General features: G+C 41.7%; 1 protein-coding gene across 6 annotated transcripts in view; it reads right to left on the bottom strand.

Moving 5' to 3' along the window:
- Positions 1 to 21,955, bottom strand: part of CC2D1B (coiled-coil and C2 domain containing 1B) — a 77,937-nt gene that overhangs the window by 50,969 nt on the left and 5,013 nt on the right. For all 6 annotated transcript variants that reach the window (XR_008596999.1, XM_054979127.1, XM_054979131.1 and 3 more), the window contains 5 exons: positions 20,626 to 20,744; positions 12,327 to 12,443; positions 11,061 to 11,189; positions 9,688 to 9,991; positions 9,145 to 9,269 (listed from right to left, as the gene is read on the bottom strand). Coding sequence is in view for 5 of the 6 variants with exons in the window: in XM_054979127.1 (XP_054835102.1) it covers positions 9,145 to 9,269; positions 9,688 to 9,991; positions 11,061 to 11,189; positions 12,327 to 12,443; positions 20,626 to 20,744 (794 nt within the window). In the remaining variant the exon portion in view is untranslated. The remainder of the gene's footprint in view (positions 1 to 9,144; positions 9,270 to 9,687; positions 9,992 to 11,060; positions 11,190 to 12,326; positions 12,444 to 20,625; positions 20,745 to 21,955) is intronic.

Raw genomic sequence — 21,955 nt, 5'->3', positions numbered from 1 at the left:
TTTCACCACTCCACTGATGACGATGGTGACCTGCCCGACGCTCCACCTCAGGTTGCCCAAATGTGTGGCATGCTGGTGACTATGCGGACAGGGAGGACCGGCCTTATCACCTTCCTCGGAGTGGATATGACAGAGAGGGTTCCCTGTATGCCAGCTCTCCATCCTTTGGCAGGGAGTATTGGGGTGACACTCGGAGTGAGTTCTCCCACTATGGTTCTCCCAGGCGCGTTTCGCCTTACCAACATCCAGAACCTTACCAGGGCCCGAGTCCCAGCCCTCCGTCTGACCCGTCACCGGATGACATCATCATTGGGACCGGTCGTGTGTCACCATCTGAGGACTACCGACTCTATACTGAACAGATGGTCCGGATGGCCCGTTCTTTGGATATTGAGATCTCTGCTGTAGATCCTAAGCCGAAAGATAAAATTCTGCAATATGTCCAGTCTGGGAACCCTCCAACTATTGCTTTCCCATTCACTGAAGGCTTGGTGGAAATCATTCACAACACCTATGAGAAGCCGGCTTCTGTGTACCCAACATCCCACAAGCTGGAGGCTCTGTACAAGACACGGGATGACGTATGTGCGTTACTCTTTGAGCATCCACCCCCTTCTTCCCTCATTACTGAGGAAATGCAGACCCGGCAACGCCAAGGGTCTTATGCTGTGCCCATTGATAAGGAGAGCAGAAAATTGGATTCCTTGGGCAAGAAATTATACTCGTCTGCGGCCCTGACGCTGAAAATCTCCAACTACTCAGCCATCATGGGAGCGTATCAAATTTTCCTCTGGAACCGCATGGTGGCCTTTATGGAAAAACTCCCTGCAGACCAGAGGGTGTTGGCGAAGGTGGTTCTTGATGAGGCCCTGCGACTGTCTCAACAACAAATAAATGCTGGTCGCGATACCGTTGACACCTCTGCAAGAGCGTTAGCTTCGTCCATCGTACTCCGCAGACACTTGTGGCTCCGCACGACTGCACTGCCCGTCGAGACACGAAACAAAGTGGAAAATCTGCCCTTTGAAGGTCAATCCCTGTTTTCATCTAAGACAGATGAATACCTGTCGCAGAAGCGCAAAGATCGGCTGACAGCCCGTTCCTACAGCATTCTCCCGACCGGGCCATCCACCGAGAATCATTTTCAATATCGCTCTTCACAGGACTATCGTGGACGGCAGCAGCAATACCAGCCGTATCCACGTTATGGGTCCTACAGGCAATTCCAGCCGCCTACAGGTTCCTTTCAGGGCCGGAGGCCTAGCTACCGCCCTCGTCGCGGTCCACAAGCCCGCGATGTCAAAGAGTCAGCAACGCAACCAAAGCAGTTCTGACTAGAATTCGAACAGTCTGTCATGTTTGGAAACAGATTGGTTCAGTTTGCCTCTGCGTGGGCAGAAATTACATCTGATAGTTGGGTTCTTAATATCGTTAAAGTTGGCTATAAAATTCAGTTTGATGTTTACCCAGTGTTGTCTCTTCCTGACCTCTCAGTACAATCCTCTTCTGATAACTTACAGGCTGAGGTTGTGGCACTACTAGAGAAGGGGGCTGTGAAGGAGGTACTCCCTCAGGACCCCCTCTTAGGTTTTTACTCCAGGATGTTCCTGGTAGACAAGAAAGATGGGGGGGGTACGACCCATCTTAGACCTACGGGAACTGAATAAATTCGTTCTCGTTAAACGGTTCGGGATGCTTACCTTGAACACAGTCCTCCAGTTAATGCCCAAGGACATGTGGTTCGCTGTCCTGGACCTCAAGGATGCATATTTCCATATTGCCATCCATCCTGATCATAGGAAGTACCTTAGGTTTCTATGTAACAATAAAGCCTACCATTACCAGGTGCTTCCCTTTGGTCTCTCAACAGCCCCACGAGTTTTTTCTAAATGTATGGCTGTTGTAGTGGCTTATTTAAGGGAACAGGGTTGTACCATCTATCCCTACCTTGACGATTGGCTTCTAGCAGCACCCTCTGCTAATGCACTCCTGGCCCAGATTCATACTGTGATGCTCACCTGCTCCAGATTAGGACTTTTGGTTAACTTACAAAAGTCTAACCTTACCCCGTCCAGGAGAATACTGTTTATCGGTATGGAATTGGATGGTGACATAAACAGAGGTTTTCTGCCCAGGGAGCGTGCTTTAAAGATTGGCAGGATGGTGAACCTTTTTTCTAAATGCAGGTTCCAATCCGTAACAGCTATCCAGAGGCTACTGGGCCTCATGGCCTCTTCCACGGCTGTCACCCCTATGGCCAGGTTGCACATGCGACCTCTCCAGCTGTGGTTCCTCTCGGTCCATAATTTTGAACATGAGTCCCAGAATAAGCGGTATTCCATCCCCAGGGGGATTATCCGGTCCTTACGATGGTGGCTTGATGAGACTAACCTCCTTGGGGGTGTTGCGTTTGGGTCCATCCAAACCGAGATCACAATCTCCACTGATGCCTCCACGATAGGATGGGGAGCCCAGTGTGGTGCCCTTAGGGCACATGGGGTCTGGTCTACCCAGGAGAGGGAAGATCACATTAACCTGCTAGAATTGAGAGCAGTCCGTTATGCCCTTATCGCCTTCGCAGACACGCTGCAGCAGAAGCCCGTTCAGGTGCTCACGGACAATTGCACCACGATGTTCTACCTGAACAAGCAAGGGGGCACTACTTCCAAGGCCCTTTGCGAAGAGGCCATTCGGATTTGGGAGTGGGCCGTGGACAAGGGCATATCCATTCATGCGGTCCATATTCCTGGCACCACCAATGTCATCGCAGACAAACTGAGTCGGATGCGATTCGACAGCTACGAATGGACCGTAGCAGACAACTACCTGAACTCCATCTTTTTGGACTGGGGATTTCCAGGCATAGACATCTTTGCGTCAGAGGCCAACAAGAAGGCCCCACGATTCTGCTCCAGGGGAGGGCTGGGTCGCCATTCCCTAGGGGACACGTTCCAAATACGCTGGACAGGGCACCTGTTTTATGCCTTCCCTCCGTTCCCACTGCTGTCTCGGGTCGTCAGCAAGATCCAGAGGGATGGGCCTCACTTAATTCTAGTAGCGCCCTTCTGGCCCAGACAAGCATGGTTCCAGCATGTCATGCAGCTTTCACAGGGGTTATATTATCGGTTCAAACTGAACCCGGACCTTCTGTCCGACAAAGGGGTTTGGTATCACGACCTACCCAAACTCAACCTCACTGCTTGGCACATTCAGGGGCGGAAGGGATGTCTGACAGGGTAGCTGAAATTTTGCTGAATGCCCGTAGAGACACCTCTCGCAGGTCATACTCAGCTAAATGGAAGCGTTTTGAGGCCTGGGCTGCTGGCAACGAAGTGAATGTTTGGGATTGCCAGTTGTCTTCTGTGTTTGAGTTCCTCCTGTCCCTAAAGGGATGGGGGACTCTCTAATTCTTCTATTAAAGTTTATTTGGCTGCCATTTCAGCCTTCCACCCTAAGATAGATGGGAAGACGGTGTTCTCCCACAGTTTGTTGAAGTCTTTTTTGAAAGGGTTGTATAATATGTTTCCACAAGTCAAGGAAATTGTTCCCCAATGGTCACTGCATGTAGTGTTGGCGGGGCTTATGAAATCACCCTTCGAACCACTGGCTACCTGTGATTTAAAATGGTTATTCTGTAAAGTGGCCTTCTTGATCGCCATTACATCTGCCCGTAGGGTTAGCGAGCTGGCTGCGCTGAGGTGGGACCCTCCCTTTTTGAAGGTCCATCAGAATAAGGTGGTGCTGAGACCTGACCTTCGTTTTAGACCCAAAGTGTCCACTCAATTTCACACCTCACAGGACATTGTCCTGCCTATCTTTTTTCCTGACCCTTCTGGTAGCTCTGAAAGGGCCTTACATTCCTTGGATGTGAGGAGGGCTATTTTATTTTACCTCCAACGTACGTCACAGTTTAGGAGTGCCAAACAACTGTTTGTGTGCTATTATGGGCCCAGGAAGGGAGAGGCTGCTACAGCCCAGTCAATTTCTCGCTGGGTTACTCAGACTGTTAGGGCCTGCTACTCGCATGCTAAGTTACCTTGCCCTTTGGAAGTAAAAGCTCATTCCACCAGAGCGCAAGCTGCCTCTGCGGCCTTCCTTAGGGGCGTGCCCTTGCAAGACATCTGCAGGGCTGCGACGTGGTCGTCCTCTGACACGTTCGCTAAACATTACGCTCTAGATGTGTGGGAAAGGAAAGAGGCTGCTGTTGGTCAAGCAGTGCTTCAGTCTCTTTTTCAGTGAGAACACATGCCCGCCTCCTGGGTAAGTGGCTTGTGAGTCTCCCATGGGGGGCTGCACAGAAGACGGACAGTGAAAACAGAGTTGCGCTTACCGTAACTACTGTTCACTGACGTCTTCTGTGCAGACACACAACCCTCCCTCCTACCCCGCTGTGTTCTTCCAGATAATGTGAAGGCATTCGGCGGCAAAGGAGAAACTGAGGGGAAGGGGGCGACGTCGCCCAATGTCGCTCGGGCGGGAAACGGCCGCGCATGCGCATTGGATCGGACGTGCGCCCCCTAGTGGACGTTTTGCTAGAAAGAAAAAATCCGGTCGGCAGGCCTGCACAGGCGCAGTCCCATGTGGGGCTGCACAGAAGACGGACAGTGAACAGTAGTTACGGTAAGCGCAACTCTGTTTTTTGTGAAGTGATGTTTGCTGTTCCACTTTGCTTTGTGAATGTTGGGTTTACACTCTATGAAAGCTCAGAGGTCAATCTCAAAGTGCCCTGTAGCCAGCTTCCCTCCATCTCAATTCCTTCTGAATTCTGAGTCACAGAGTTTAAGGCAATAAATCCATTTGCATAATAATGAATGCAGCAAAGGGATAGGTTTAGAGAGCTCTGCTGCATGTACCTATACAATTGGGACCTTCCAGCATCAAAGTGGCCAGACGGCTCTACTAAGTCTTTTCTTTTCCCACCTGGTGAATGTACATAGGGAGTGGTTTTGAGGGTATGGGAAGGAGGAGGCAGCTGTGCCTTCATGGAGACTCTGAAGGACAGACAGATTGGCACAGGGTCTGAAGACTGGTGACCACCCAGATCGAGAATGAAGTAAGTTGAAACGAACAGAGCCTTAACAACAAACCATGCTGCTCAACTACATGGATGCTTGTTATATCCAATGCCTGCTTATATACTTGAAAGATATTTTTTTCTTTTTTGGAAACTGGAGTCATTTGGTCTTTGCATCCCAGAAAAAGCCTCATGCTTTGGCCCATGCTCATCTAAGAAGAGAAGCAGGAAGAGATGAGAATATCTCTAATCACTGAGATTCCCAAAATTTTGTCCCAACCTCCACATTGGCTGAAGCAAAAAGGGGGTTCTGATTTTCTTACAGGGTTTCTGTTAACGGCCTGCAGGTGGCAGCAGAAAATAAAATACATCCAAAGGAAAATTCCATTTGAAAACAATTTTCAGTAACAGTTTAAATGGGGAAGCTGCTTTGCATAGAAAAAGTGCAATAACTGCAAATACAAAGAAGAAAGACAGTTTGTGGGTGGGTGGGGAGCCTGTTTCCCTTCTTGAAATTTCTCACTACAGTCTTTTCCCTAGTATTTCAGCTCAAGGCAGCCTTGAGTGAACCTGGATTTTCTGGACCAATGTCAATTGGTTTTCAGGCTCAGTTCTGGCACAGAAACTGCTGACTAATTACTTGAATTGGAAGACAAGAGAAATAAATTAATTAAAAACCTTTATTAGCTGCCTTTTCACTAAAAAGCAGCTCAAGGCAGCTACCGTGTTGATTGTCCTAGATTTATCAGTGGCTTTTAATACCAACCCTGGTAGCCTTCTGAAATGCCTTGCTAGGGTTGGATGGGGTGGGGACGCTGGAGGATCTTCTCTACCTGGAAGGCAAATGCCAGAAAATGGTGCTTGGGTTCTGCCTCTTGGCAGATGCTGTATGGGGTTATACTACTCCCATGTCTCTCATGATTCGTAAAGTTTACATGAAGTCACCAACGGAGGTCATTAATAATCTGATCAATAATTAGGAAAGGACACTGGCACCACAATTATGGACAATTCTTCACTGTGAAGCTTGTCTAGAGAAATCTTAGTTATCATTCTAGTGCTATGTGAAAGCATCTTGGCTTTGGTTATTTATGCTGGATTTTATGGGTTGCTGTTTCTGAAGTTTTGATAAAATTAGCTGACATGCTGATACAATAAAGTGAAAATGTTACTGCTGAAATTTTGGGTTGACTGAGGGTGTGCTATATTTTATTGCTGTGATTTTATATGGCTGCTTTTTATTGTTTAAAGTTGCAAGAAGTTACTGAGTTGCAGACTGAACACAATTTTTTAAAGAGCTGTAAACCAATTTCTTCTGAAATTTGGGCAGATTATAGCATTAATGAGGTATCTTGATACAAAACTTGTCAAGTGGGATAAACTGTTTAGAGTTTAGAAAGAATATATTTTTTTAGACATTATGATGACAGAATGCTATGTAACAGACATGCACATAAAAGAGAGCTGATCTCTGATACTTGGCCATGGGAACCAGTACCCCCCGTAGTGAATTTCTTCCTCTCACTATTGTCGCAAAACGGAACTCGTCACACTAGTTAGAGCTGAGAGACTCATATGATAACCCCATCTTATACCTCTTTCTGAACACAGAGAAAGGCCATGGATCTCTGTTACTCCTTGAGGATCTACCTGAAGCCTTTGATACAGTAGACCATGTTATCCTGTTGAGGTATTTGGAGGCACAAGTATGTATTGAGGAAGTGCCTTGGACAAGTTTAAATTGTTCCTCATAGAATAGCCTTAAAAGATTGCTGTTGGAGGCCAGCTATTTTCAATGTGGGACTTACCAGCCAGTATGGTATAGTGGTTAAGAGCAGAACTCTAATCTGGAGAACTGGGTTTGATTCCCTACTCCTCCACTTGAAGCCAGCTGGGTAACCTTGAGTCAGTCACAGCTCTCTCAGCCCCACCTACCTCACAAATCTGACATTAGAAATGGCAACGTCCAGAAACCAGTGGAAAAACACTTCAATCTACCAGGACATTCCATCAAAGACTTAAAGGTCGCTGTAGTTCAACAGAAACCTTTCAAAAACAAAATCCAATGGGAAGCTGCAGAATTGGAATTCATATGCAAATTTGACTCTGTCAAGCTGGGACTGAATAGGGACTATGAATGGTTATCTCATTATCACAGGTAACTGATTTCCTTTACAGAGGCGGGGTCAGGGGGAGTCCAGTGGCACCTGGTGTGGGCTTTCGAGGACCACGGTTCTCTTTGCCAGATGCATCTGGCGGGGAGGACTGTGGTTATCGAGGGCTTGTGCTGCAGTGCTGCTGAACTCTTTTTGATTTTGCTACTACAGACTAACACGGCAAACTCCTTTGAATCTTTACACAAGCAAACTGATCCCCACACCAAAAGGAACTGTCTGCATCTCCATATCAAAGGAGTTGTTTACATCCCCCCTCTCCTCCTCCCCCCCTTCTCCTCCTCTATATTTGGCCAGTTTCCTTCTGCCCTCCATGCATCAGATGAAGAGAACGTGATTCTCAAAAGCTTATGCTACAATAGAATTGGTTAGTCTTAAAGGTGCTACTGGACTCTTTTTGATTTTGCTACTACAGACTAAAACGGCTAACTCCTCTGGATCTACCTCACTGGGTGTCTGTTCTGGGGACAATAATGACACTGACTTGTTAATTGCTCTGAGTGTGGCACTAATCTGTACAGAAGAGCAGTACATAAGCACAAGGTTATTATTATCTTGTGGTGTTCCACAAGGCGCAATCTTATCCCCCGTGTTATTCAATCTCTATGTAAAGCCTTTAAGGAGAAGTCATTCATAGCTATGGATCTGGATGCCATCAATATGCAGATGATACCCAGCTCTATTTCTCACACTCCACCTGGTGAGGCAGTAGAGGTACTGAGTTGCTGCCTGACAGCTGTGGTTGAATGGCTGAAAGCAAGCAAATTGAAACTGAACCCAGACAGGTAACTATCTTGAAGGACACTTGTGTTTCCCACTACCAATGGGGTTCAGTTGACCCTTGTACATTCGATTAAGTGCCTAGGGACTATAGTAGATTTAGCACTGTTGTCAGAGAAGCAAGTAAATGCAGTTGCAAAAAAAAAAAAAGTCCTCTCAATTAGCCTGGAAAATGCCCCCCCCCACACACACACACACTATGACAAGGCCAATCTGGCATCTGGATTCAAGCCACAGTAACATCAAGACTAAACTACTATAACACACTCTACATAAGGTCTCCCTTCAAAGTTATCTTGGAGACTCCAGTTGGTGCAGAACACCACAGCTCGATTACTCTCAGGATCAAGACAGAGCAACCATATTACTCCCATTCTCTAGTCACTCCACTGGTTAACCATTGGTTAGCAGGTCAATTCCAGATGCTGGCCATCACATACAAAGCCCTTCATGGTCCTGGCCTCCTCATTTCTACAGGACTGTTTGTCTCCTATGCTCCACCATGCCAACTTCGCTCATCTGAACAGTGCCTTTTACAGTTGCCACCCTCCAAATGGACAAAATCAACACATCCTCTGTAGTGGCCCCAACCTTATGGAACAGCCTGCCTGTAGAGGTCAGAAAAGCTCCACTGTCTTGGCTTTCTGCAAACTATGCAAAACTGAATTATTCAGGATGCCTTTTTAATCAGGCAATAGGTTATGAGAAATGATTCAGATAAATGCTTTGGCAAAGGGACAGGGTCTGTAGATTATACTACTGTGTTCTGTTGATGTAGTTATGCTCCTACTGGATATTTTCCATGTCATTTAATAAGTCGTGTTAAATTACTAATGTTTTGTTCCAACAACATTTCATCTATGTATCCCTGTATTCACATTTATGTTTCTTTTCAAATTTCTGCAATGCACAAGCTATTTCCCAGCTGTTGATCATATTAGTATACACTATGTAATACACCCTGAGTCCCAGTGAAAAAGCAAATTATAAATAACAAATGAATATGACCTCATGATATGGTATAGGGTGGGAAAGCAGCTCTCTCTTATGGAGAAACGCATAACCTGGCTGCTAAATTTACCCTCTGATGACTAACTATTTTTGGAAATTTAAAATTCCTAACAAACAATTAGTGTGCACAAAGTTGCTTAGGCTTGTGAATAAATGAAGTATTACCTTTCCAGTTCTCATGTATTCTTTGGCCTTCTCAAGATCACCTTCCTGCTTGGCTTTCAGTGCTGCTAATTTATACTCCTTCTCTCTTGTCTCAAGTAGTGCTTGCATACAAAGTTTTGGGGAATCTGAACAAGACAAAAAGTCATCTTCAAACATCTACTTATAAACACAGTGAAGAACTCCTCTCTCAGTTCATCCCCTGCACCCCAGAAAATAGAAGTAGCAAGGAATGTAGTAGTCACACATATCCAGACTGGAGAAGTCATATGGGAAAGGGCTATAGCCAGTTTGGTGTAGTGGTTAAGAGCGCAAGACTAATCTGGAGAGCTGGGTTTGATTCCCCACTCCTCCACTTGAAGCTAGCTGGGTGACCTTGGGCTAGTCACGGCTCTCTGGAGCTCTCTCAGCCCCACCCACCTCACAGGGTGTTTTGTTGTGGGGATAATAATGGCATACTTTGTAAACCGCTCTGAGTGGGCATTAAGTTGTCCTGAAGGGCGATATATAAATCAAATGTTGTTGTTGTTATTATTAACTACTTACTGTTTTCTAAAGTGGTACCTACTCCCGCAGCACCTCCATCTGCATCCAGGCCCTGGAGAGCAGTTTTGCTGACAGACAGCTCCACACCACTGGGGTTCTTTACATCAGGGTCTGCAGCACAGACTTCTTCCTCCTCTTCTTTTTCAGGGACTGTAACTTTATCCTGATCACCTGAGCTTTTTGATGTATCATGCACAGCTTGTGGCAAGGCTGCAGAGCTCTTCCCTGAAGCTACTTGTGGTGGCATCTCTTCCTCATTCACTTTTTTGCCCTTCTTCACAGCAGTCAGCATTGTTTCCAAAGTCTAGCAGTGATTAAGGGATAATGGCACCAGGTAAAAGCAGCACCTGCCTCTGATCCCAATCAAGCCCCTTCATTATAATGAAAACAATGGCAATACAATGCACAACACAAGTACTTCAAACAGAAAAGGCATAAACTTTTATATAGAAATGTGTTTCGCTTTCCCTGAGGAAACTTGTTTTTACTAATCTGCTTCCGGTCACTCAGACTGAAAGGAAGATGGGTGCTTCTTATAAGCATCATAGATGTTCCTTGTAAAAAATTCATCCTACTTAATCCAAATTCATCCTACTTAATCCAAGACCACCCAAAAATTGATACAATTGTTTTAGAATTGCCCCTGTTCTGAATCTTCTGAACTACCCTGTTGTATTTTCAGTTCTTCACCAGAAATTACACACATTACTGGCGCCTCAATGACTTCTACACAAAGCCATAATCCTAAATCACTAAATTTAAGATAATTAACATTTCATATCAACTATCAGGCTGAAATTGTACCAAGGGAAGCACACGCAAACATATAATGTCTGAAAGTTGTGTTCAAGTAGGAGACTATCAATAGAGTATCATGTATGAAAGGCTGCTTGAAAAGAACTTCATAGGATATTTGATAGGATCCCCCACCATCTTCAGTGCTCCAAAAACATGACAAAACTCTGTCTTAGTATCTTGCAAAACATACATGTAAATCATTCTGTACCAACATCTAATAAAACATAGCAATTCCACATTCACTGGATAGTGCAGCGATCTAACACCACAACACTAGTATACCTCAGCCTTCAGACCCCTTTTATGGTCCTTCCTACTTGAATAATTTAAAAACCCAAATTTTCCTCTTTACGTCATACAAAAAAAATTTCAGTGAAGCAGCTTCATTTCTGTTTATACATATAATTCTGTTTCTACATACATTTAGGACAGAACTGAACATATAATGATAAATTGCACTGGAAGTATCTCTTTTCTGAACATCTTTGCAATATATATGAGAGTGTCGTTCCTGGCAGGTTTTTAACAGAATTTCTCCTTCTTCACCAAAATTATGGTTAATACATTCAACATACCTTAAGGCCCCGCTCATACCGTCGCACTTTGGCACTCTCCCCTGCCTTCTTTGCATTCTGTATTGCTGCCTTATAGTTAGTTATCCTTTCTTCTATTGTTTTCTGCAGTTCACTGGAAGCAGAAGACATCTCGAAAGAGCAAAAAATAAGGAAAATAAAAAATATTTTTACAAAATTACATGCACTCTGACATAATAGCACAAAACTGCTCTCTAGGACAGGCACACATAAGGCAGCAGAAATTGAGTAAGTCTCTTTTGAACAGAGAGGTGCTTGTCCTTCAGCAAACATTCCATGTGTCTACCCCTGAGCTTCCCATCAAAGCAGCAGTAGAGAAATGGGTGGAGTACCTTAGGAAAATTTACAGCCACAGGATAACTAGAGATATTTGGTCAGTACAGAAGATGAGGGAACACAGTAAAAAAGGTTTAGTCATTACTGGCAAAGACTGACTGTACAGTTTTGTAGACACTAAAAAAGTTCTCTCCCCTTCACCATAGATGTTTAAAATGGTTTTCTTCACTAGGTCTGCTTGCAAAATTCTTTCCTTTCCTTTTGAGATGAAAACTCAGCAGGCAATAGCCAGCTTAGAAATACAAGGAAAATAGGTGAATTTATCTTCTTTGAAAAACTCCATCAAGAGGTTACCATTGTAACAAATATTGATGTGATTACTAATCAAACCTGATCCCGTTGGTTAAGAAGAATAACACACAATTCAGAGCATGTCCAAAAGGAAGCCAGCTAAGTCCTATTTAAATCAAGAAGAGGGGAACATCTTGGGGTAAATCCAGTCAGTCTACCTACCTTATACCACACAGTCTGTGCTCTTAAAGTCTGATACCTTGGAAAATCTAGGAAATATTGAGTTGTAACCATGAAAGAGGAAGAATACAACTATGATAAACAAATGTAGGGACCCCTTTGCATGTCTAAGATTCATTCCTGCTTCTCATTCCATGTAGACCACAACATACAGCCTGTGCTGAGACAGAGGAAGCTTTTGCTATCTATGTGCATAAGTAGACATTCTTGCCTTTGTTTCTTCCTCATTTTCAAAATGTTAATAAGCCCACAAGTTAATTTACAGACCAAAAGCAAACCACAGTGCTAGCCTATATCCCAATACAAAAAGCAGAAATCTTTTCAATAGTGAGAAAATACACTGGGTGATTTAGAGGTAGAATGATGGCCTAGATAGTCTTTAATTCTTTTCCATTGCTTAAAATATAGGGCATTGGTCTTAAAAACAGAACTTTCACCTACTTGGATCTGTAGTTCAGAAACTTGATCTGTGGCTGCAGGAAGCAAACCTATGGTTTCTGTCTCATGTTCAGTGCTTTCTCCTCCTCCTTCCTCTCCTAGAACCTCCTGTAACTCTGCCTAGAGCAAGAACCGGTGAAAGAGGAGACTGTAAAAATGAGCTACAGAATATTTAGCATCATTCCACTGTTAACATTCCAAAAGAGGGCCTGAAGTCTCATCCCACCTCTTTATCTCTTGATATTCAGTTAAAGGATATCAGGTAGCAGGTGTTGGGGGAAAACTCCTTCTGTTGAAGAACCCAGAGAGCTACTGTCATCCCAAGGTGAGCTAGCCAGACCAATAGTTTGATTTGTATAAGGTAGCTCTAAATGTTCTGGCTGTTCTGGTGTTTGTATTTTTTTCTTGGTGAACCTATCATTTGAGTGCCCTTAACACATTCCTCGGGCAACCAAAAACACACGAGGAGGCAAATATGCCTCTACACAAGGTCTATTTCTGAGAAAGTTCACAAAATATTAAAATGATGTCCATCATCTTTCACACAATTACAGATATGTCCCAGCAAACATAAAAGATCCAGTGATACCACTGCCTTTCAGCAATGACATTAACCTCTCCCTCAGCCTCAACAACCACAAACCTTATGTCTTGAATTACATAATAGTTATTTTAAAGCAAGGATCACATGAGGGATAATTACTTTAGGGAAAGGATAGATTGCAAAGCTTTCTTCCTGGAATGAGCAAGGCCTGAACAAACTTTACTAAACCACTTTTGAAATTTGCTATACCTACAGCATTGTCACAATTTAGAAACCGGAGCATTTGTTTACTATCCCCTTACTCATGCAGGGCACTTTTCTCCCCCTGTTCCTAAATATTTTCTTCCCCCATGCAACCGGAGTACCAGCTTCAGTTAACAGAACTGGCAGCAATCAATGATGACGACTATAACTTTCTCTTTCAATGAGATCAGGAACGCTGAGTGTTTTTTTTCCAAATTATTTCAATTAACAAACTCAAACACTTAAGACATAAGCTACAATCATCTAAATCATACCTCTACAATCATCCACTACTACAGTCATCAGTAATCATATAGATCATACATAAAACCTAAACACATTGATCATTTAGAAAAAGACATAATGGATAAACTATCATTTAAATCATATTATAAGTTAAAACATATCTATATAGAACTTGCTTATATATGTTCTTAACTTTCACTTCCATTTAAATATCTTTCTGTCTGTCTTCGTATATAATAATTGTTCTTAATTATTCTTAATTTTTAACTACATAGTCAAAAAACACTTTCCACTTTTCATGAAATTCTGAAATTGGCCTATTGTGCATATAAGATGTTAATTTTGCCATAGATGCATTCTTCCATTCCCTCAGACTTTGACATCTTTCTGCCTTCCAGTTAGCTGCAAATACTACTCTTGCTGCTGTCATCATGTACTTGAATAGTTCACTACGCATTTTGTAATATTATTTGATAAAATATTTAATACCATTTTTAGCATTAATCAAAACTTAAATTTTAATATCTTTTGCATTTCTTCATGACTTCTATCCAATATTTTCTTGCTTGCTTGCATGTCCACTACATGCTGCATCCGTGTTCTGAAATTTCCAGCATTTTCCATTATAGTCCTTATTAGCTTTTGCAATGTCTGAAGAACATTTTATACAATCCTCTCTTAACATTTAACATTCTGTAAATTTAATTTCTTTTTTCCATAAATTTTCTCACTGGCTCATGCATATATTTTCTCCAAAGTTTTGCATCTATTTTATTATACAATTAACTTGCTCTGATTCTGTATCATATTGCAATAATTATTTACATATTTTTCCCAATAGGGGTTTGAATCTCCAATGATTAATTCTTCAAAAACCATTTTCTCTCTTAACTGGCCCCCTTCTTTGACTACTTGTATTATTAAATGGTGTCTAAATTCAAAGAACAACAACCACAGAATGTTTTTTCTTTCATTTTGAATTTCTTGCCATGTTTTTAGTTTCCTTTGTTTGTCCATCATATATTCATAATTTATATAATCAATTTTATTTCTTACACTAATGTTATAATAGGCATCAACTGGAGATATCAATAGTGAAATTAGCAGACTTAATCTATTTCTGCACTGAAACAATATTCTTAATAGTCCATCCCTTGAAATATGAGTGGTGTCTTGTCTTGGAACAGTTTTTAATGATTTCTTAATCCATAAATAGTTATGGATTCCTTCTTTAGTGTTAATTGTTTCTAATTTGATGTTTCTTCTATTTGGGTTTATAATCCAATCTGATATCCAAACTAATGCAGCTTCTTGGCGATAAAAGTTTGATATTTGATACGACTAAACCTCCTCTTTTTTAATCATGTAATATTTTAAATCTTATTCTTGGTTTCTTCCTATTCCTTACAAAATTATTATCCTTTTCTGCCATTTTAAAGGTTTTTTCATCTGTATGAATTGAAACAGAAAATTCAACTTTTATATTCATTTTGACAGTAGAAATTCTTCCTAACAGCAAATTTTCAATCTTTCCCATCTTTGCAAATCAAATATCTTCCATTACGATCCTTTCATTCTTCGAGAACTTCCAAATTTTGGTTGTTAATGTATATTGCTACACCTTTTTTCTTTGCTTTTGCAGATGCAATATAAACCTTGCTCAATCTTTTACAATTTAATATATGTTCTTAGTCTTTTTAAATATGAGTTTCTTGGACAAATAATAGATATGTTTAATTAAATTGACTGAAGATTTATCATCATTTACAGGAAGAATTTAAACAATTCAAATTCCCTGAAATTATTTTAAGATCATTCATTTTCCTCCTCCTTTCTTTTCATGACTGCTCCTTCTTCTTGTCTAGATAAAGGCCCAGCATCTTCCGATCCCAAGCTTTGATCACTGTCTTTCACTGCCAACTCTTGTAAGAGTGTACTGACTTGTCCACCTGTCATTATTTTCCTGCCCTTTGTCAAAAACATTTCTAGAGCAAAGGGAAGATTTCCAGCAATACCTTATTTGCTTCTGTTGCAACACTTGCTTCAGAATTTCAATTTTTTTTCTTTATTATATTTGGTGGTAGGTCTTGAAATATTTGTATTTCTTGTCCTTCAATTTTGAGCTGTACTTTTCTATGTTGTAATAAGATTGATTCCTTTGATTTTTTTATGGGTAAAAGCAGGGCATTTTTCTGGGAAAAGAGGTGGTGGAACTCTCAAGAGGGAAATGAGAAACACATGGGATTCTTTGAAATAATATTATTTTCACACACTATGGACTTACATCAGCTTTAAAGAAGTTTCCAAACTTTAGACATGTCACCAACTTCCTCCGTTCTTTTTCGGGTCTTGCTTTTGGTGTCTACCACTGAATGATGACCTTGAAGCAACCATGTTTTTAACATACTTTGTTGGATCAAACATTGTCGAAGGAGGTCCAACAATTCTTATAAACAATAAAGATGTTATGGTTTTGACTGACAAGGAGGACCTTTCTGGAGTGACAATCAGGTTCATCTGGGAAAATCCTCTTTCACACTCACACTCATAGCTATTATGTTAAGAACGAACCAAATATGAGACAGTTCTTGGATATCTCTTCTCTGGGTTTTAGATGTTCTCTGAAGGCTCAAATGGCTTCTCTTCATTGAGCTGAAATCTTGCCAGTGCACTTATTTTTTCCCCCCCACACAGAATGTTGTCCCTTGGGTTTGCTGGCCATTTCTTGGAATCCAGAACTCTTCCACACTTTGACAGTTCTGTGTCTTCCTTTGAAAGCAGTCTTTTCTGAAGAGAAATTTTAAGTTGTTAATAGAACACAAATGGGGAGACTGGTGAGTCATCAACTATTTTTTCTATGCCGTGGACACCCTTAAATTGCAGATCTTCTGTTGACTTGAGTGCTTCCTTATAGTAAGGACCTGGAACAATGCCTCTCTTCCCACGAACATCAACAAGACACTCAATCTTGCAGTGGGCTTTGTAAAGATCAGTATTTCTCTCCTGCAAATCTAAAGTCAAATCTGACAGTTCTTCCAAAGCATCACAACTCAATCCAAGGTCCATAATAAATTCAACCGATGTGATTTTTCTATGAATACCTTCATATGTGTTCTTCTCCTTTCTGCTCGACCATCTTCCATCTACCTTTTTCAAGGTAGGGCTTCATAATCCTGCCAAACAGCCAAAACAGTTCTGTAGCTAGATGCAACCCATCTTCTTGACAGAATCCTTCCAATTTTTAAAATCTCCATCTCCAACATAGCTGCACATGACTTGAGCTGCCTTGCATTTTGGAGAGATGAATGATACATGACATACAACTTGTCCAAAAAACTCTTAAATCTATTGATGTTAGAAACTTCTTTGGCAACATCATGTACTGGTAACTCCAGCCTATGACTAGCACAATGCCATACAACAATGGCAGGGAATCTGTCTTTGAAAAGTTTTGAAACTCCCCCACAGGATCCCAGCATCACTGCAGCACCATCACATGTCAATGAAACTAGATTTTCCTGTAAGAATTCTTCAGTGAACCCTAGTGACTCAATATGAGACATCAAACTTTGGTATATACCATTTGCTGTTAGATCTTCCAGCTCTATCATACCAATGAAGAGATTTACAGGCTCTTCGATGTCTATTTCCTCAATGTAGGTGCAAATATATATTTTCAGTACAGATTTCTGACTCACAGTTGTAGATTCATCGAGTATCAGTGAGGTTTTGCTCTTTGAATCAGTAAACTGGGTACCCAGATCCAGATTTGTGTTGTCATGTTGTCCATTTCTCTTGGTTGACTGGGGAAGACACAGCTACAGTAATGAAAACAGGTGGCTTATGTCCTGTCACCAATCACATATCTTTGGATATGGCCCCATGGAATTCAATCTGCTAGCATAGAAGAAATATTTGTATACTCTCTCCACACACATAAACACATGTATTCTAATACTGCAGAGGCCTCCGCCCTCTCTACCCCACATTTTCCAAGCTTCCATCCCCGAAAGAGCAAGAATTAAAATTGCCCTTTGCCAGCCCACTTGTTTGCAGCTGGGGAAAAACTAGGCGTTCTAACAGCCTGGTGCCTCCACTGAGTGAAGTCAATATGCACTTATGCAAAATGCCACAGCTATTCTCTCCCCCTCTCTCCTAGGGTCCAGAAAGCAAAAGGCATGGCTTTTTTCAGCAGGAAAAAAAGCCCTGGTGAAAGGACTGGGGGTGGGCAGGGAGGCGCCAGCTCTGCAAAATACCAGTGAAATTGACAAGCATCCCTGCTTTCACCTCTGGGGCCGGGCTTGTACCTGCGCTGCTGACTGCCTTTTTTCCACATGCCTCTAATTGCATTAGTGCACCTGCAAGAATAGCCTTGGCAGGGGACAAATGCTGTCGCCTTGGGGATGGGGGTGTATATTTTCCCTTTCTGGCAGAGAGAACGAGTCCCGCCAAGGATCAAAGGTGCAGGTCCCCAGCCCGCTTTCTTCAAAGTCGGTGCCTCTGGAATCACCTCCACACTGGGGGGAGCAGGGTTGCCAACACCAGGCTGGGAAATTTGCAGAGATGGGGGAGTGGAGCTGAGAGAGGGCAGGGTTTAGGGGAGAGAGGGACCTCACTGGGGTATGATGCAATAGAATCCTCCTTCCAAAACGGCCATTTCCTCCAGAACTGATCTCCGTCTGGAGATCGGGGGCGGGGCCACTGGACACGAGTATTTTCAAGAGGTGCCAGAACGCCGTTCCACAACGTTCCAGCTCAAAAAAAGCCCAGCATATGCTAGAAAGAGACTTAAATCCCGTATTTTGTTTTAAAGCTTAGATAATAACCTACTGTGGATCTAAAATTACACTTTAGATTCTAACATGGGAATGCTTCCTACCACAGTAAAGTTAAATGTATTATTAGTGCTAAATTACAAGACTTGGGGAGGGGGGGAACATCACCAATAGCTCCAAGGTACCAGCACAAAACTACAATGCAGGGGGCTACCCTCTGGAGGAACCAAAGGCTAAGCTACCTGCTCACCTTTTCAAGCATCTGAGGAAGGATGCAACAGTTTCAACTGCAGCCACCAAACTGGAAGACTAAAGGGGTAAAGAATTCTTTCCTTTCTTCCCACTAACAGTACTCAGGATCCAAACAATACTTTCCTAAGTATTGTTGATAGAAGTGAATTTAATGAACCAGAATATTTTATGTGCCTTTACTATTTCTATGCAACTTTGCTTTATTCTCAGGTACTATTGAAGTATGCTAATGCATTATATAAAAGAATTAACACTGGAGACACATGAATGTATAGTAGGCACCGGGAAGGCTGAGACCAATAATTGTGAAGTACCTGCTGTTTTGCAGTGACTACTAGATATGCTTATTTAATTTATTATTATATTTATATTATCAAGCAAGCTGCCAGGAAGATCAGCAGTATTCACTATGCGATATGCTATGCTTCTATGCTGATATGGGAAATCTCTTTCTGAACTATTTACGCTAAATGTATGCATAGAATAGTCAAAGATAGACACGAGAAGCCAGCTGCAAATGGGAGGATTTGAATGGCTATTTGCAGACAGGAAAGTGCTGGACGAGGAGTGGGCAACAAACCACTCAGCAAAAGAACTGAGCCGGCTTCAAATTAATTAGATTAACAAAACTCTTCAAAGCTGTAAGAAGCCCCAAGTAATAGAAAAAGGGGCACCCAATGTAGTCACTACCACATTCCTGAGGAGGGGAAAGTGCTCCCCTCCCACGGTACTCAAAGGGACAATCTCTGCCTGTAAAGATATAAGGTTGCTGAAGCGACATTAAGGTGCCCTTGGCAAAATGTTACATTGCCTGGAGAGAAGGAAATACTAAGAGATCTATGAATGGGAAAGCATAAGAGAGGAAGAGAGATGTTCCTTGAAAAGATAAAACAATGTACTAATGTGATAAGCAATGCTAATTGGGAAATATTGTCATTATGCTGTTAACCAGAGTTATTCTTCCAATAAGGGACCACCGGATCATTGAAGGTTGTCACCTACACAGACCAATGGGGTTCATAATTATGTCCGAGCCAATGGGACCCCCAATATTGTAATGAACCAAAGGGTATAAAATGCTTTGCACAGCTATTGTAGCTTTGATGAGCGTTGGGCACGAGTGATTTCTTTACTCTCCGTGTAACTGATGCTCCTCCACGTTTCATAAACGTAGCAGACTTTCTTCTTTCACAGGACTTTGCGTGTCCCTCTTCTTTGAATTGTGTGAGGGACATTCGAACCACAGATTGTGTGGAACATTAGCAAAGAACAGAAGTAGATTTGGCAACCTCAGTGAAGGATGGCTTACTCATCTGCTGAATTTCAAGAACTATGATATTGGGGCCGCTCTGGATACTATCCAGTACTCCAAGCAACCACCAGCTCCCTAATAATAAATGTGCAACTCTAATACTGAAAGCAGAGTGAAAAGGCTCTAGTGCCTTTTCCTTTTCTGAATCCAGCTTGAACATCTGGCATTTCTCGTTCCATACATGGTAAGAGTCTTTGCTGTAGAATTTTGAGCATCATTTTGCTTGCATGGGAAGTTAACACGATAGTCCAATAGTTGCTGCACTCTTTGGCATCCCCCTTTTTTTGGCATTGGAATGTAGACTTAGCATTTCACAGTAGAAAATAAAAAAACTGCATTTAATACAAGGCAGGAAGTCTTGTTAATGTTCTTCATTAATGCCACAGAGATAAAATATCAGAAAGATGAAATCAAAACTTGTTGCTTAAAGTTGTTAGTTGACGTTTAAAAAAAAGTAGTCTAAAGAGGTTTCATTTAATATATAAACAAAGTTATTTAACCAATAGTGGTTCTTTTGCTTGCCTTTCTCTGCAACTGCTCTGTTTTGCATCTGCTCTGGTAGCCGCATTATAAGGAGACAAAGGATCTTAAAATCCTCTCATGAAAGAAGATGCAAAATTCTCCGATCTTCTCCCACACAGGTTGCTTTCCTAACCCTACCTGACAGTTAAGCCCATGATGCAGAGGAAGCATGAGAACACATAGTGATATAGTGCTTTCCACTAGTCACCATTTTTCTTCCATTTAGAAGCCCTGAGTTTTGCTGGTCTATAATTTATTAGCATAAAGGCATGCAGAATTGTCTATGCATTTCCCTCCCAGTGTTCCAGGCTCTTCACCCTGTGGAGTATCCCCAGTGTCGATTTTCCATATAAGATGATGGCTCTTAACATAAAGAAAAATGACCTGCCAACAGAAATCTATACATACCAAAAGACTGTTATCTTCCTCTAGCTCATCATCATCATCATCATCATCACCACCACCATCATCCAAGTCCTTCATACAATCTGCAGCCATCTTTTCAATATGATCCATTGGCAAAGGAACTGGAGAACACAATAAAAATAGACAAAACAAAACCTGAAGGAGGGAACCTTGAGATTGAGACACTTGTTGCTAACCCTAGAGACAGACAACAAGCATCTAAAGGATCCTACACTATTAAAAGACCACATGTCAACTCCATTCTTTCTAGCAACTTCTGCCTGTGCCTTCTTTTAGAGAGGTCAGATCAGCGATGACCCACTATAGGGCTTTTTCAATGTTAGCTTCACTTATATGGAATGGATACAGTGATATGAGGGCAATACCATTCTTATTTCTCCTTTAAGAGTTTGAAAGATAGTGCTGAGGGGATTTTAGTTGATTCTTGGATTTTTAGATTTTTGTAGGCTGTTCTATTGGATTAGTGGATTAGGAAATATAAATGAATTTTACTGTTCATGTATATTTGCATATTGTATGTAAACTGAACAAGCAAGTCAACAAATATAGGTGGATTAAGATCAAAGAAAGTAACTGTTACTCTGGACTAAGCTTATTCCTCTAAGAAACTATTACCAACCCTTCTGGAGGATTTGGGAGCTAAAGATGCACCATAATGACCTAGATACAGCCTTGCCCACATACAGCCACACTGCCACCGTAACATGTATTCTCAGCAAACTGTAGGTTGAACGCTTTCAGCCACATTTTATCCACAATCTTCCAGCACAGCAAAGACAAAAAAACTGCACACAGAGAGCCAGTGTGGTGTAGTGGTTAAAGTATCAGACTATGATCTTGGAGACCCAGGGTCCAATTCCCACTCTGCCATGTATGCTTGCTAAGTGACTTTGGGCCAGTCATGTACTCTCAGACCAACCTACTTCACACATTGTTGCAAGGATAAATGGAGGACAAGAAAATGATATAAGCTGCTTTGGGTCCCCATTGGGGAGAATGGTGGGGTATAAATTAAGTAAATAAATATAAATATAAATATAAATATAAATATAAATATAAATATAAATATAAATATAAATATAAATATAAATATAAATATAAATATAAATATAAATATAAATATAAATATAAATATAAATATAAATATAAATAAATATAAATAAATGAACTAATTAAAATAAAATTCACACTTGCATATGTACATTCACCACCCACACAATTTTCTCACTCTGATGCTTTGGACACAGATCTCTTGCAAGCAAGCCATCCATACTACATGTGATACTGACAGAATGGCAGTGGTGGGAGTAAG

The sequence above is a fragment of the Eublepharis macularius genome, chromosome 5, assembly GCF_028583425.1.
Source record: "Eublepharis macularius isolate TG4126 chromosome 5, MPM_Emac_v1.0, whole genome shotgun sequence".
NCBI lineage: Eukaryota > Metazoa > Chordata > Lepidosauria > Squamata > Eublepharidae > Eublepharis > Eublepharis macularius.
Note: the sequence above shows the minus strand (reverse complement) of the source record. Positions and strands in the feature narration are given on the sequence as shown.